Source organism: Pimephales promelas, chromosome 18 (assembly GCF_988280905.1).
Source record: "Pimephales promelas chromosome 18, fPimPro1.hap1.1, whole genome shotgun sequence".
Taxonomy (NCBI): domain Eukaryota; kingdom Metazoa; phylum Chordata; class Actinopteri; order Cypriniformes; family Leuciscidae; genus Pimephales; species Pimephales promelas.
In genome coordinates this window covers 11885436-11903518 of record NC_142786.1, presented here as the reverse complement: position 1 = coordinate 11903518, position 18083 = coordinate 11885436, and the positions used below count along the sequence as shown (strand labels likewise).

At 38.3% G+C, this 18083-nt stretch overlaps 1 protein-coding gene across 3 annotated transcripts in view; it reads left to right on the top strand.

The window, feature by feature from the left end:
• The first annotated feature begins 41 nt into the window (after positions 1-41).
• vps52 (VPS52 subunit of GARP complex) overlaps positions 42-18083 on the top strand; it is a 46152-nt gene continuing 28110 nt past the window's right edge. For 2 of the 3 annotated variants that reach the window (XM_039683736.2, XM_089122726.1), the window contains exons 1-11: positions 42-284; positions 983-1067; positions 1168-1220; positions 1305-1380; positions 2292-2359; positions 3075-3250; positions 3330-3480; positions 3598-3698; positions 7259-7391; positions 10736-10793; positions 16179-16312. In XM_039683736.2, the coding sequence (XP_039539670.1) occupies positions 198-284; positions 983-1067; positions 1168-1220; positions 1305-1380; positions 2292-2359; positions 3075-3250; positions 3330-3480; positions 3598-3698; positions 7259-7391; positions 10736-10793; positions 16179-16312 (1122 nt within the window). In that variant the 5' untranslated portion in view covers positions 42-197. The remainder of the gene's footprint in view (positions 285-982; positions 1068-1167; positions 1221-1304; positions 1381-2291; positions 2360-3074; positions 3251-3329; positions 3481-3597; positions 3699-7258; positions 7392-10735; positions 10794-16178; positions 16313-18083) is intronic. The other variant, XM_039683738.2, reaches the window with a different exon arrangement.

Sequence of the window (18083 nt, the reverse complement as noted above, 5' to 3'; positions counted from 1 at the left end):
CAATACTTTAAACTGATGAAGTTTAAACATATCAAAACGCAGTTATTGATGTTTCGAATGTTTTAGCATATATTTTAGAGCAATTACTCCTTTGTAAATAGATTTTTTTATGATGTTACAATGTGTCATTTTTGGGGGATGACCGGAGGGACGGAAATACTGAACGGACCTGTAGTTTTTTTTTAACTACATACGCCATGGCGGAGGCGCTGATAGCTGGAGCTGTTCATACAAACACGCCCGCTGAGTCCATGAGCGGTGCGATGGAGTATTTACAGGATAAGGTGATGACTTTCCTTTATATTATAGCAGCATCTGTGATATTTTTCACTGAGTATGTTTCACTTTGTTTTCACTCGTAAGCGCGTAACATTACGGTTGCTCCGTCCGTAATCTAAATTGTATCAGAGCGGAATCTAACAACGTTAGAGATAACACAGACAGACATGGCATGCTGTTGTATTTTTAAATATCTAACGTTATCATATTTATTATAATTTCATTAAATATTGTTTTACTGATCGCGACTGGTATTGGCTTAAGCAGGTCTTTATTTCAGCTAACATAGGCCTATATGATGTCAATGTCATATCTAGATCATGTGACGGTGCACATTGATGTGTACAAACCATGGTACAAACCCCACACTTGAATTGATGATTTGTACATTTGAAAAATTATCCTCCGCATTTCCCAAATGGGACTGCCTCATATTGGAACTTTTCTTTTGTTTAAGACATATTTGTTTATATAACTTGACTGGTCTCAAAGCTTCGTACAGCCGGTCCCTCCCTGCTTATGATATTCAGTAGAGCGGCAGGAAGTTCGGGTTGAACACTTAGTGATCAATTCATTTGTTTTTGTTCTGTTAATATTGTTCTCCTCCTCCCAGGTTAACGGTTTTTCTGCATTAATTGCTTGGATTAGTAAGATCTAGGCTACTGTTTAGTTATTATTGTCTCTCCTTGAAATGTGTTGGCAGAAGTCAGACTTTGATGTGGTTCCGCCACTAAATTTGGGTGATCTGGACATCACTACAGATGAGTTCATTCTGGATGAGGTGGACCGTGAGTTCTGTGATTAAGTTTTTATCACTTAAGTAAGGGAAGTGCAGATAAATTAATTCACCATTCGTTAATGAGTTCCCTGTCATTTGTCCTTTTTTAGTTCACATTCAAGCTAATCTGGAGGATGATCTGGTGAAAGAGGCGCTCAAGACGGTGAGATAAAAGTTCAGCTGATGATGTGTGTGTGATCATCATTACGTGTTAAATGTTTTTTTTTTTTTTTTTTTGGTGGAACAGGGTGTGGATCTGCGGCAGTACTCCAAACAGGTGGAGACCGAGCTGCAACGAATTGAACAAGCATCAATCAAAGACTGTATCCATAGTGCTGTTTTTAATGGCTTTATATTAGTTCGAAATCAAAAGAAAAAAAAAAACTTTACTTGACTGTTAATTTGATTACTTTGTGAGATTGACTCTCATATTGATGCAATAACATGTAATGATTTTGCTTATATATTTTTGGGTAACACTTTAATTAAAGGTGGTATAGTTACACGTTTCTGCATGTACTTACTATAGTAATAACATTATATCATGCGTAGTTACAAGTAACAACCCTAAACCTAACCATAACTCTTTATTAGGTATGTAGTTAATTAAAGGGATAGTTCACCCAAAAATTAAGTAATTAATTACTTACCCCCATGCTGCACCAACCCCGTAAGACCTTCGTTCATCTTCGGAACACAAATGAAGATATTTTTGATTAAATTTGAAAGGTGGATCACATTGGGACCCTAGGGGATTGAAACTTGACGGCCCAGAAAGTCATTGAAGAAAACGTTATTATTATTATTTTTTTACACAAAAAGTATTCTCAGCACTTGATAAACTTATAGTTGAGCATTTTCTTCAATGACTTTCTGGGCCATCAAGTTTCAATCCCCTACGGTGCCTATGTGGTAGTGATCCACCTCTCAAATTTAATCAAAAATATCTTCATTTGTGTTCTGAAGATGAACGAAGGTCTTACGGGGTTGGTACAGCATGGGGGTGAGTAATTAATGACTTTATTTTCATTTTGGGCGAACTAACCCTTTAATATAACTATGTACTTACATAAGTACCACGTAACCTTAAAATAAAGTGTAACCATATATTTTTTTCTCCTCTGTTTTATTGATACTCTTGTATCAATGCAAATGAAGCATGCTTTATGGTTCAGACTTTTTTAAAACAGTAATGGATATTAATAAAGAACCCTTAACAGTAGCACTTGTGTAGATATCAAAGAGAGTCAGAATATTGCCTCTTTACACAACCAGATCACAGCCTGTGACTCAATACTGGAGGTGAGTGTATTCAGTGGACATTAGCACTTTAAGCTGTTGTGGTTTGCAAACTTTCACCTGCAATTTCATATTGTGAAAAGATATTTTACCATTCAAGAATCTAAAGTTTAAAATAATAAAAAAGTATAATTATGAAGAAAAGCTGCATGGTTTAAAGATTAATTTCAGAATATATTATTATTTATCACTTGTATTCATATTTTAATGTACTGTATTTACTCATCATATAAGTCCTGGAGAATGCTATTAAATGCTATTGGCTCAGATGCATTGAGGGGCCAAAAAAATGTACACGCATGAAATCAGTTCCCATCACCCTATGAAATTAGTTTACTAGCACAGTTTTCTTATTTTGTTGACATACATACAGTACATCTTAGGAAAACATGGGCCTTGAAATATCACAGTGTGTGTGCATGTCGGTTTTAATAGTACATTTTTGTAATAGTCCAGCAAAAGATGACTTGCTACTTGCTAATGCTATTCAAAGACGAGGGTTATTTCATAAATCAGGGAAAGGGACATTCTCTTTCAAGACAGCAAAACTTTTGATCTGGTTGTTGATTTGTTGTGTTGTCATATTAAAAATGACATGTGACTGCACATTTAGACCTGTAATTTGGACAGATGAATTTGAAGCTGCTTACATTTTCTTCTGTGTTCAGCTGTGGTGCTATTTGAACTGAACCGTGCATCTGCTTTCTTTTCTGTCTAGCGTATGGAAGGCATGTTGAGTAGTTTTCAGAGTGACCTGTCATCCATCAGCAGTGAGATTCAGACACTGCAGCAGCAGTCAGTCAGTATGAACATGAGGCTGAAAAACCGCCAGGCTGTCCGCAGTCAGCTCAGCCAGCTGGTTGATGAACTGGTCGTTCCCAGCACCATGATTTCGTAAGTATACGTATTGTTCCAGGGAGATTTTGCTTTACCTTCTTAAATCACAGATTGAAGAACTATATGTGTGTTGCAGTGTGATTATAGACAGTCCTGTTACGGAGCAGGAGTTTTTGGAGCAGCTTCACGAGCTTAACAACAAGATCAATTTTGCTAAAGAGCTCAGCTTCAGAGAGACCCTTGCCTGCTCTGATATACAGGATATCGTTGATCGCCTCAAAATTAAAGTGAGAGCAAATCAAAGATTGACTGGTATAACCCATTCTTGATATAAGAGATGCATGCAAAATTAATGTAATTCAGTTTTCTGTTGCGGAATGATTCTGTTTTGATTCTGTTCATAGGCCGTCTCAAAGATCCGTGAGTTCATCCTACAGAAGATCTACTCATTCAGAAAGCCCATGACCAACTACCAGATCCCTCAGAACACACTACTCAAGTATAGGTACAAAATGCATTCCTCACAAACAAATCCTACTAATGCCGAGTTCAGGCTGCACGATTTTCAAAGTAGTCGGGTCGCTGTTCTATTTCACACTGCATGACTATTTTGGCCAGCATTCAGTCGATGCTGTGTTCACACTGCGTGATGGATCGGCGACAGAAGGTTTCACAGCGCATAACATTACAACAGGAAGAATCACTGACAACTCTGTCTGCGCGCAAATACGTTTCACAACAAACACACACGAGATGTGACAAGGAAACAACGCGACATCGCACGTGCAAGACCAGAGTTCTCACGTGAGACTTTTTCTTTTTCGACCCGGTTGGGGTACAGCTCAGATGAAACGGACACGAGTGCTCCTGCCAAATTTCTACTAATTTTTCTTTCATTTCTTGGGTCCAAATAGGCAGAGAAGAAGCCTTTTTCTGAAACAATGCCATGTTGATATGTGATCTATAACTCCCCCCGAACTCCCTGCTGCTCTGTATCTTGCTCTCTCATTGGCTGTTGGTAATCGGCATAGTAGTTTTCAGTCAGAACACTTTTTCACACAGCAGGATTTTGAATGGCCGACAGGAAACCAAAAGATGAGGCAAATGGGTGGAACATTAACTTAATTATTCTCCTCAATGCATGTTTAAGCAATAGTACCTAGATTGTACATTAGCGTACTTTAATATCTCTTAAGTCACCACCATTCAGTTCAGTTTTCAGATGGGACCAAACATGACACAATTACATGTTAGAACACACTAGTAAATAAACAATATGTAGCTGAAAGCATATGTCCTGTGTGGTACTGTCATTGAGGTGCAAATGACTCAGAACCATCCTGTGCCTGGAATGTCCCAACAGTGCTCAATCAGCATATTAGCCGCGTTTCCACTGCCGGGCTAGGGCTGGGCCAGAGCTAACAGCGAGCCGAGCCGAGCTAGTGGCCTCGGGCCTCAAGCACCGGGCTTGCGTTTCCACTGCCGGGCCAGTAGCCCCACAGCGCTGCCCCAGACCCCACCCCTAACACGCCTTTCTGGATCAAACGTCATAAAACCCAACCCATTTCAGCGGGTATTATGAATTAATTTATTTTTTTAATTAGGAAGATAGCATGTATATTATTAACTCACCTGCCGTAGTGGCTGCAATAGTGTCACGAGACCAGTACAGGCGATTCTCCATTTCAAGCAGCGATTTTTTTGCGCGATATAACAGGCTGCGGGCACGTTTTCAAGTTATTCATTAACCGTTAACCGAGGCCCATCGGTTAATACTCGGTGCATAGTGTGCGCGCCGCAACCTCGAGATACAGAGTTAATTTTTTAACACCTTTAATAACTGATTGGACCCCATTTGAAACGAAATTAATTTATAGAAATAAAACGCAGCAAGTACGGAGCAGTTAAAGCCGCATTTCCATCACCCTTCAAACTGAAATTGCCAATTGAAAATAAGCAAAACGTCCATTTCACAAAAACTCCGAGTCTGCAAATAATAATAATAATAATAATAATAATAATAACCATCATCATTATTGTAACATTTTATTAGGCTGCATATGTAGAAGACGCCTTTATCCAAAAAAGGAACAGAGCACAAATAAACACAATATTTTGACGCATATCCAGTGTGTGTGCTTTGTGGAGGCTACGAGACGCCCATGTGAACACTTGCAGTTTCATTGCATTTCTTTCAGTGGAAACAACTTAAAATACTCTTTCATTTCTGGTCATACAGAAAATAATAATACATTATTCGCAAATACATTTATTTGCGTAAACTCACAATAACAAGAAAACGTTGTGCTTTAACAATTAATCAAGGCGCGCTTCATGATCTCCGTGAATTGCGCGAGACCTGAAACAGCCACCGCATTCGAATTTGTTCGTTTTAAATTGGACATTTAAAGCTTTAGTCTACAGGGGTTATATCCTTTGTAGATTAAAGCTTTAAATGTCCAATTTAAAACGAACAAATTCGAATCGAAAGCCAATATCTTCTGATGTAAAATAGCTAATTAAATTCTCTCTAAATGTGCATCCGGAGATGGAGATATGTTTTTAGCTGAAAATCATTTAGAAAACAATAGTTTATTAATAAACAATTAATGCCTCGTTATTTTATATTATTTTATTATCAGACACATTTATTATAGCCTATAAATCACCTATAATCCCCTTTCTAGGCTGTGGTTACGGCTCTTCTCATTCAGCACTGCGGGTAAAATATCATTTCCAGGTTCTAATTTGGCCTCAGAAAACCAGTAATATATATTTTTTTTATTAATTAAAATTATTTTTAATATATTTTTATTTTATTAATTAAAATATTAATTTGTCAAATATTTTAAATGTTTAAGGGGCAAAAAAAATCAAACAAATATCTGAAAATTCGTCGATATGTAGCCTATATATAGCCTAGCCTATATATTTTTGCGCATTTGGCATAGGCCTACAGTTCAAATTAAAATGTTATGCAATTTTAAATGGTTAATCGGTGAAACATGGACACCCCTATGTGCATCTTGCTTCAGATCATAACGTTCCATAACACCGATAAACTCCGCCTTTTACCTTGAGCACGCCTCTAGCCCGAGCTGGCCCCCTCTGGCCCAAGGTATTCGACGGGCCAGAAATCCTGGCCGTTGGCCCTGAGGAAGCCCCGATCAAGCCCCGGAAGTGACAGTGGAAACGCGACTGGCCCTGGCACGCACTAGCACGGCCCGGCCCTGGCCCGGTAGTGGAAACGCGGCTAGTGATGAATCCCTTGCACTAGATTCACATTAGCATACTGTGATTATGAAGGCCATTGTGCCAGATTTAATTCACATGCAAACCTTTAAAAGGATTTCTGAAGTACCAGGGCAGTAAAGAGTTCTACCCATATTCACTTAGCCCTTCACATATTTGTCTGCATACAAGAATTATTGTCATATATGATATATTATAATATATTCAATGAAAGCAAAAAACATTTTTCAAAGGATTCAGAATTGGTCTTTGTCCCTGCAAATTCTTATTCTGCCTTAATATGCTGTGACATTACTTCTTTAAAACAAAGGTTTGTTTCTGACTTCAATGAGAAATTATTATTATTAATATTATTATTTATATTATACAGAATTCTAACAGTGGTACAAAAAACTCTTGTTAGATATTTTCAATCCTGTAATGGTAAACCCCAAATTATCTTCTTTAAAATATCTTGAAAGAGAAAGGTCATGGTTTATTAATAATTCTTTATAATCATAACTCATAATTGTTGACCACTTATCAAAAAAGTTTTGGGTCACACACGATACCCCTATAGTAGGCGAGTAGACAGTAACGGCCCTGGTACTTTCCGGCAGAGCTTTTCACAAATAAATAATATATATAAAAAAGTAAATAAATAAAAAATACTGCCATTTCCTGAGACTGACCTAAACACCATAACAGAAATATCTAGAAACAATAATAAATTACAGTCTGTTTAAGATATCTCCACTTTTAACTATGGCCCATCCTTATTTCTGTTGAGTGAGAAGCACAATAATGAGTGAATGTTTTTCTGGTCATCTACAGATTTTTCTATCAGTTCCTGTTAGCCAATGAGAGGACCGTTGCAAAGGAGATCCGGGACGAGTATGTGGACACCATGAGTAAAATCTACTTCAGTTACTTCAAGTCATACAGCAGCAGACTACTGAAAGTCCAGGTAACAGGCATGGAAGTACACTACAGTTCGCAGTCTTAAAGGGGTCATGAACTGGCTTTTTAATTTTTATTATATTGTTTTCTGAGGTCAACTTATGAAAACTTTCAAAAACATCAAAATGAATAAGTAATAGGCTATTTCTACCCTAGTATTTTCTACTCTAGTTTTGTGCCTAGCTGAAAAATGCTCTGTTGTTATGGGCGTCTCGCACTGAAGACTTGGAAATAAAACGCCCACTGTTGTGAGTGGATAACAGTTTTTCATATTATAATGAGTTTCAACTCACCCGTCGATGCACTTGGGGGAAATTGTTTTGAAAATGTCCAGTGTTGTAAAATGGCAACCGAATGATTCGCCCATACATGTTCGACCTTGAATCTGTGTGTTGCACCATTCCTGTCAGATCCAATTTAGAAGGCAGTCCCTCTAGAAAAACGCGATTATGCGATCGCTAATTATCCCGCATATTCCATCGCATTTTTAAAGAAAATGGGCAGCGTAATCAAGGATTTTTGTCCGCAACAATCACAAAAAACTCTGTGTTTTTCTGGAAGGACTGAGAAGGCATAACACCGTTCTTTAATCTTAATCGGTCTGCAAATCCAGTCTTGTTTACAAAACAATCCTCAGCGAACCGACGGACAATGTTTTACCTTATCAGCTGGAACGTCATTAAAAATAAAGTTTATCAATGCAGTCCTATTGGAATCCAGAGGAAGCATATGCAGCGTCTGTCTTCTTCCACAACTAGGCACTGCACAATATTTTCGATCCGCTTTGTCACCACGAGGTAGGCATCTATGTTATTTAGCTATGCGTGTAATGCGCGAAATCGGTGGGGGGGGCTAAACCGGCCGTGTTGAAGTAGGCGTTGATCTTCTTCTGCGGGGGTGGTGCTTTATCCTCTTTGAGGTCATAGTTGCCCACTTTGAAAAACGAGTCGTTTGCTGAGGCTGGTGTCAATAAAAGCTTTTATTGGTCTAACAAGGATATTTTCAGTTCTGAAACTTACAGGATATTCTTATAATATGATGACATCTTAAGGTGGGCGTACACGTTGCGTTTTTCTGCTGTTTAATGACCTCGCAGATGATTTTTTTTCTATCGGGAGAAATCGCGTGGAAAACGGTTGTCCTCGCATGTTGCGGCTCGTGTCGCGTGCTAGGCTAGGAAGATACGAGCTGAGCCGAGAGCCTCTTGACCTCACGATAATTTTTAAACATCAGCTTGAATTCGTGAGGTGTGTGTGGTTGAATGAGCCGATTTGTCGATTTATCTTAATTTGACTAATCAGGAGCTGAAGCAATCCACAGAAGAAAGATGAAAATGCCATGCCACAGCGAATTTGGACTATTGAAAGGGAATCCAACCACTTTATTATGATTTTAGTATCATAATGATTAATAAATACATGCACAATTATCAGTGAACTTGATAAATGCTGTAGATATGTCAAACAAATGCCTTTCAACTTGTGTACAAAATTGAATGAATGTGCATTGTGATTTTAGTATCATAATGATTAATAAATGCATGCACAATTATCAGTGAACTTGATAAATGCTGTAGATATGTCAAACAAATGCCTTTCAACTTGTGTGCAAAATTGAATGCATGTGCAGCGATTTGTCCAAATAGAGTCTGCATATTTTTTGCCATAATAAGCGCATTTAGTTTCATATTTATTATGTTTTTTTACCTATCTATGTTGATTATGAAAAGTAGCCTAGATTATATACGCAATATATCGGGAGACATGGCCAGACATGATTTTGACCTTCATTACGTGTTGGTTTGTAGAAAGAATTTTTTGGGGTTTTTTTATAAATTGCATCTTTATTTTAATACAATTTACAATACAATTTATTTTAATACAAAATACAATCAATCAACCAATTGCCTGGATTTAATTAATAAGAAGCAAATATAGCTGAATTTACAAATTTACATCTTGATTGTCATATGTGCACGCGCACATATGTTGAAATAACGACATAACTGTCGAATTGTCCTTGTTGGAGACTGACCGTTAATAGAAAGAGATCATTGTCACCAATTAGGTGAACACTAATTCCCCAGTATTTGAAAGCAGATTTTTTTATCAGGGTTTTTGGCTTCATGCGATTTCTTCGGAATTCAGCAGGTGGCAAAATCGTGTAGTATATCACTGCCTCCCTAAGATTTTCGGATAATTTAAGTGTGTGTGTGGATGTACGATCTTCCGACCATCAGAATTCACACTGTGTACGCCCGCCTTTAGATGTCAAAAGCTCAAGGAAAATTTGATTTCTCAGTTCATCACCCCTTTAAAGAGCAAGAGTTTTCCAAAACCGCAACCTTTGATCAGATTGGTTGATTTTACGTAATATCCGGGAGTCAGCACATACAGGTTTATAGCTCATAGAGAGAAAAAGTGAAGAGAGAAAGTTTGTTGTACCGGCAAGTTCCACTACAATGAGAACTTTTGACGTCACTTTTTTTTGTGAGATGTTAGAAGTTTTGATTGAGATGCTTAGTAACGAGTAAACAATATTTCCTCGTACATGCATGTACTGTATAATCTGCTGTAGTGTCTGATTTAACATCTGCTTACCACTAAAGCTCATGTAAAAAAGCAAATTATGACTTGTCACTTTAAATGCTGCTTGAACGTGGTTTTGGGCCAAAATAAGCTTCATCTACTTCTAGAAGTTTGACTACATGAAAATGCCACACCACTAATCCACTCTGTTTAGTTTTGGTCCTGGATGTTCATTGGTTAATCAGCTTTCTGTTTTATGTGATATAGTAACAGCTTTATGTATCTTAAAGCTTTTATCAAATTTAGATATTTAAATTAATATAAATAAATAAATAAATAAATAAATAAACTGCTTTAATGTGGAGCAAGAGATTCAGACTTTATTGCTTCAGATATATCACTGTCACTTTACTCACCACTGATTGGTCCATTTTTGGTTTGCAATATCATATCTAGTATAAGATCTGCTCTGGAGCAGTTTATCTGTGTAGCGCAAGTTATGTCAAAGAACAACACCAAAACCAATCCACCTTCTTGAGCCTGAAAATCCAGAGTTTTCTCAAACTAAACTCAAATTTACCACTAAAACTGGATTCATAGAACAAGCCACTGTTCAAAAGATCACTGCAGAGCACCAATACCAAAGCCATTGTTAACCTTAGTTGTTATGATAAGGTACAGTTAAAACTATAATATACACTATAAAAGCAAAGACACACTCAAGGTTGTGCTATATTGTGCTTGGCATGATCCTAATCTTTGTTTCTAAAACATATGTCTCAATTTATCTTGTGTTTGTTCTTTCTCTCTCTCCTTTTGCCAGTATGAAGACGTTGCAGACAAGGATGATCTGATGGGAGAAGAGGATACAGCCAAAAAAGATATCCTTTAAATTTATATCTAATCACAATCACATAATATTAGCATGCCAAATTACTTATTTAAACTCAACAAACATACTTGCTTTTTTATGTTTATTTATTTATTTCAAGGTTTAACATGGTCCTTGTACTAAACAAATAAAATACACATAAACATGTATATTAATAAGTTAGGGGGTGGAATAACAATACCAGCACAGCTCCAGGATTACCACTGCTCCTCCTTGAAAACGCTCAGAAGTAATCAGTACGGGTGACCTATTGAGTTATGATATGAGATAGCTTTGTAACAAATTCAGTCCTGGCCTTAAGTGTTTTTGGTTTGGCTTTTGTTAATTCTCGCTGTAGTAAGTTCTAATAGTGCAATGTATTTAACTTCTATGAGCCACAGTTTACCTGCTGGAATTGTAGGCTCATGCCAAATCTTAAAGATAATCTTTTTGGCTGCAGTTAGAGCAGTGTGAAGAATCCTACGCTGGCTAACAGTCAGATCAAGATCTGCATCATCATTCAACAAACAGAGACTTGGGGGCTTAAGGATTACCTTGTCACATAGTTCCGACACGACTTGAAATACCTCATCCCAAAAGTTACCAATATGTTGGCATTCATAAAACATTTGCATATAAGTACCCACAGTGTTTGAATTACAGAGTGAGCAGAACAGGGTAGGCAAGCGCTTAATTTTGTGCAAGATATTTGGAGTAGCGTAAGCCCTATGAAGAAGTTTATAGTGTATTAACTGATGGGCAAGATTTTTGGACATTGTTGGAGTAGTGTCCCATATCCAGTCCCAATTTAGTTTGCAAGGAGCTAATTCCTTTTCCCATATCGTGGTGATAGGGAGCTTTCCGCAGTTGAGCTTGAGCAGTCTGTTGTAAATGAATGACACTGCTCCTCGTGTCTGTGAAAAGTTCACACTGTCCATCAGAGGGTGAGAGTCCAAGTTACAGTTCCATGGTACTCCATAAGCGTGCATTGCGCTTCTCAACCTTAAATACAAAAAGTAGGAATGTCCAGGCAGATTATAACACTCTGTCAGATCTTGAAAAGACCTTAATCCCTGATTATTGAATATGTCACCAAAAGTATGTACACCTTGTTCCGACCTTGGCTTAAAAACAAAAGGTCTGTTGTCGGATTGCAAATTATGATTATACCAGATCGGCGATTCAGATGAGAACTTAGATGAACTTCCCATGAATTTGCATTTGCACACTTCATGCCAAATTTTAAGAGAATTGTACACAATTGTATTCCCAAACTTTAGGTCTTTCTTTGATAAACCCGTGAATAAAATATCCTGGAGCCGATGAGGAAGCACAGCTGATGTTTCCACTTCCCGCCAGGTGATCTGTGAGTCAACCTGTAACCAAATCTTGAGCAAGCGCAGCTGACATGCCCAAAAGTACAATTTTAAGTTCGGAAGTGACAAGCCTCCTTTGTCAGATCTTCTCTGCAATGTTGCGAGTTTAATTATTGGTCGTTTCTTATTCCAAATGAATTTTGTAATCAAGTAATTCATCTCTTTAAAAAAAGGTTATACGGGGAGATTCAGAGAAAGGAATCATGGAGAACAGATATAAAAGTCGAGGGAGGATATTCATTTTAATGATTGCGATTCTGCCTTGCAGTGAGACTAAAATAACGTCCATTCTCTGTAAATCTCGCCTGATAGCAGTAAATAAAGAACTATAATTTTCTTTAGAGATAGTCTGCAGTAATGGAAAGATCTGATTTCCCAGATATTTAAATGCCTTACTAATTGGGATCGAGGAAGACGCTAATGCAGTATTTGTTGACGCAGACAGGGGCATTAATACAGATTTTCCCCAAATAATTTTGTAACCACTTAAGATGCTAAAGTCATTAAATATTTTAAGACACTGAGGTAGAGAAGAGGAAACATTAGACATGTAAAGAAGAAAGTCATCTGTGAAAAGAGAGATAGAATGCTTGGAGTCGCCAACAATAATCGGGGAAATAATATGGTCCTGCCGAATTGCCTGCGCTAAGGGCTCTAATAAAACTGCAAATAACAGGGGCGATAAAGGGCAACCCTGTCTAGTGCCTCTATTCAACGGGATAGCATCCGAACAGCACAAACTCGTTGAAACCCGCGCGGAAGAGTTACCATAGAGAGTCTGAATCATATGAATAAAACGAGGGCCAAATCCAAAACGGGTTAAGACAGACCATAAATATGTCCACTCGACCCGGTCAAAGGCTTTCTCCGCGTCTAGTGAGAGGATAGCGCGTTGTTCATTAACCGGGTGGGGTGAGTCGATGATGTTCAAAAGGCGTCGCACGTTATCTGTAGCAAAATGTTCCTTAAGAAATCCTGTCTGGTCGTGGGCGATTAGGGAGCTGGCGACTGATCCCAAACGGTGGGCTAGAACCTTAGCATATAACTTGACATCCGTACCAATTAGAGAAATTGGCCTGTAACTAGAACAGCATAAGGGTTCTTTCCCTTTTTTCTGTAGAAGAGAAATAAGAGCGGTTTTCTGATCTCTATGGAAACAACCCGTATCAATAGCAAAATTTATGGAGTCAAGGAGGAGCGGTCCAATCAAATCCCATATCGCCAGATGCAGCTCTGGGGGTAAACCATCCAGACCAGGGGCCTTACCCTTATACATAACTTCTAAAGCCTCCTTCAGTTCATTTAATTCTATTGGAGAATCAAGAAAAGCACATTGCTGCTCGCTTAATTGGGGTAGTTCTAAATTTAACTGAAAATCAATGACCGGTTGTTCATTCACTCCCACCTCAGACTTGTATAGATGCTCATAAAATTCCTTGAATATCCTATTTACATCACCCGGAGCTGTGTGAAGAACATCTGCATTGTCCCTAATGGCAGTTATTGACGCCATAAGTTTGCCTGGCCGTTCTCCATTAAAATAGTTATTTTGTTTGGTACGGTGAATCAAAAATTCTACCCTTTTTAGTAAGATCGCCTTGTAGTCAGTTTTTAAATTCGCCAGGATTCTGCTTTTCTGTTCCGTAAATGTTTTTTAAGATCCTTCTCTACACATTCAATCTGAGCCTCTAGGCGGGTTAATTGTTTTACTCTGGATTTATTTACATAGGAGGCAAAAGAAATACAATTTCCTCTTAAAAAACACTTGGTTGTTTCCCATAGGATCTGTGGATTAGTAGCTGAGCTCGAATTTTCTTTGAGAAACAGAGATAATTTAGAACGTAACTGTTTTACAAAATCTTCATTTTGAAAAAGAGTTGTATTTATACGCCACCTTTTGGAGCTTAGGGGAATTATCGGAGGAGATAGATTACAAATCACAGCGGAGTGATCTGAAATCAGTATGGGTAAAATATCAATATGGTTTACACCTTGAGTAAGAGATTTAGAAATCAGAATGTAATCTAGCCTCAAAAATGATTTATGGCGTGCAGAATAAAAAGTATAGTCTCTACCGCTCTCATTCTTCACTCTCCAGATATCACAAGTCGTTATCAGCAATGAGATCGTTTAACGACTGCGAAGCCTGATCGCCATGAACAGAGACAAGGGATCTATCGATTAATGGGTTCCAAACTGCATTAGCATCTATTCCTTCGACCAGGTTGTAGTCGACAAAATTAAGGAGGGATTTGGTAAGAGATGGAAAAAAATCTGCATCATAGTTATTAGGGGAGTATACTGAGAAGAGAACCAATTTCAAATTATTCCATGAACCTGACACATATGTAAACCGCCCGTTTTCATCCAATTTCATTCAATTTTCTGTTCTGAAGAATAATAACTCCTCTTGATGCACTATTATACGATGAAAAAGCTATCACTTTAAAATGTCTATTCTGAAAGCAGGTAACATCAGTAGCCTTGAGGTGGGATTCTTGTATTAGGACCATGTCAGCTCGTTTACGATGGAGATAATCTAGGCATTTGGATCTTTTCAGGGGAGATCTTAAACCATTGACATTCCACGATATCACATTAAAGTCCCTCATTCTGTCACAATATAATTATACATGAGGCAGAGGTAGCCATAGTAACCGAACGCATCATTAAGAATTTCACCCCAAAACAACACAAATAGTACAACAAAAACGGCAAACCCTGGTAGTTCTAACATTGCAACCTTAATGGTTAAATACAATAAAAAAAAACAAAAAAAACTAATTACTATCGGCAGCTTGCAGAGAGGAAGAACACCCTCTCTTATCTGCCTGAAAAGCAAATTTAGTCGAGGCCATGCACTCGGACTATGGGTGGCAACAGTTACTCAAGCATCAGCATCTCTGTCCATCACAGCGAAAATTAAACCTATATCCTTACTCAAAGTGCCATAATACAAAACAAAGAAGGCTGAATTTACTCATCAGGCATCCCTGTCGGCGTGGTGATGTCCATTTCCGTAGTGGCGCTCAGAGATGCGATCAAACGCTCCAGGTCTTCGGGGGTTTTGAAGAACAATTGCTCCTGGCCGTTACGTACTTTGACCGAAGCAGGGTAAAGCAGGAATGACTCGATGCCTAGTTGCTGGAGGCGTTTCCTCGCTTCGGACATAGCTTTCCTTTTTTTGGACGTTCCCTGGCTAAAGTCAGGATAGAACCTTAAATTACCCCCTTCATAACTCAGAGGCGGTGCACTTTTGGCTCCCTGTAGGATCGCCTGTCGGTCATTGTAACGAAGGAGTTTGAAAATCAAAGTGCACCTTCTATTCCTGGAGGGATCCTCTTTCGCGTAGAGGCGGTGCGCCCGTTCAATCTCGATCGTCTTCCCTTGTAGAGCTGGAATCCACTTGGGAATATGGGTCTGCAAGAACTGAATTGCATTCCCTCCTTCAGCTCCTTCCCGCAGGCCCACCAACCTTAGGTTATTTTGTCTGGATTTATCTTCATAAAGAAATAGTTTCTCCTGGAGCTCCTCTAGGCAAGTCTTGTTAGCAATCGAGTCCCTTTTAACATCCCGCACCGAAGCCTGGATGTTGTCACATCTATTGCCAAACGATTTGACATCCTTTTCCAGCGATTCCAATCGTGCTGTAATCGGCGACATTTCCTCACGAACGATCGTCGACATACTTGGTTTTATGGCGCTCAGTTGCTTATCAAGCATTTCGGCAATGGCGTCGTGAAGGTACTGGTCGTCTTTATAACTTTTCTTCGCCGGGGAGTGGATTAAATCTCATTTGGATGCCATCTAGAGTGCCACTAAAACAAGGAATTTACATAAAATTCGGCCAAAAACTTAGTAGGAATAGATAAATCCGAAAAAAAGACTGAGGGAGAGCGTCGATATTAGGCAGCCATGCGCATGCGCATCCCAAACATACTTACTTTTGAGTTTGGTAGAGAAATGCATTTGTTTTTTGTACCATTGTAATGTGGTTGATTTCTTTAACTTCTTCGCAGGTTTTTTCTCCAAGCCTTCTTTCAAGAGTAGGAACACTATTTTTACTCTTGGCCAGAGGGGGGAAGTACTGAACCCTACAGAGCTGGAGGGGCCCATACTCATCCCACACACTGCTCAGAGAGGAGAGTCCAGAGTGAGACACTATTGCTTTATACCACATTACAGTTAATGCTACCAATACTTGATTTCAACAAATCTATCCTTAAGAATTAAACTTAAAGGGCACCTATTATGGAAAATTCACTTTTACATGGTGTTTGTACATAAATGTGTGTTGGCAGTGTGTGAGCAAAACCACCCTAGAATGATAAAAATCCACCCAGTGGTTTTTTTTACAATCGCAGTAAATCATATGCACTGTGTCAGAACGCGCTGTTCTAAGATTCAGCTCTTTGTGACGTAGAATTGAGCAAGGGGTTTGATTGACAGTGTGGTTGTGGCATAGACCCCGCCCTCTGTGATCTGTACACATCATCCTCCATTGTTTCAACGACAGCCAGTAATGTCTCTTGGAAACGTAAACGTTCTGTCGTGAGTTAATCCTGTTGTTGTAGCTTAAAAGTTAATCCTCAACTGTGGATCGTCATCTACTGTTTGCGATCCACCGTCACCTCCAGTAACAGTAAGTGTATTTTATGATTTTTGAGCAAATAGTCTTTTCAGTCAATGTCAGCCAATTCAACAACAAATGCGTCTAAAGTTGTTGTCGTTGTAGGATGTCTGTGTAGGCTATATAATTTAAACCTTTTTTGTATAGTGTGTAACCACACGTTTATAAATATATATATATATATATATATATATATATTTAAAGATATTGTATTAACTGCATATATGTTGTTGTTCTGTAAGTTAGCCATCTTCTCACATTTGCCACAGAAGCACCTGTATGACAAGTAAACATGACGCAACAGGTCCCTCGCATAAATGTAATTTCGCTTGTACGAAGCAAACTTTATCACAGAATGTGTATGTAGTTTCAAAATATTGCGCCAGCTTCAGTGTTTGTGTGTGTCTGTGTGTGTGTGTTGCACATCCGGACGCGATTACAACTCTATAAGTACATAAATGTATCAAATAACCATACCGAGACGTACTGCTCCATTCTCATTTATGTTTATTCTGCCGGAGTCTCTTCGTACTATTTATATATTTCGATTCAAACGTACGCTGAATGACATTCAAAACAGCGGTTTCTCTCACTCTCTCAGTACCGACTGCCATAGGTATCAAGTTACGCCCTCATCCAAAGGCAGGGTGGGGATATGCAGCTCATTTGCATTTAAGGTGGTATAGTCCCCGAAACAGCTCATTTTTAAGCAGGCCCCAAAATGGCATTTTCAAATGGTTGTAATAAATTAACTATGGGGTATTTTGAGCTGAAACTTCACAAATACATTCTGGGGACACCCGAGGCCAATATTACATCTTGTAAAAAGGGGCATAATAGGTGCCCTTTAAGCAAACTCTTCCAGCATTGTCTGTGCTATGGGCGTGAATAATGTTTCAGATTATGGTTCAGTGTTACTTTTCTTAGTTATAAGACATAAGTGTCGTGACATACCGTTATTGACGAAAATCATGGTACTTTGAAATAGGGCTGGGGTAAACGATTATTAACTAAACGATTAGTTGGGCGATTATTTTATTGATTAGTCGGCTAATCTAATGACTAATTGGATGACTAATATAAAGAATATTTTTCTGCTGCTCAATTAATAAAAAAAACAATGTATCTCAAATAAATACTAGCATACTGAATCAAGATACTATAAGCTGGCTAACGTTGGTCTAATGTTATGTATTTGAACACCATCATTATAACTCTACAAACGCCAAAACCGTGTTATTAAAATATTTTTTTACAAAAAAATTTTTATCATAGAGAATGTTTAAATATTAAT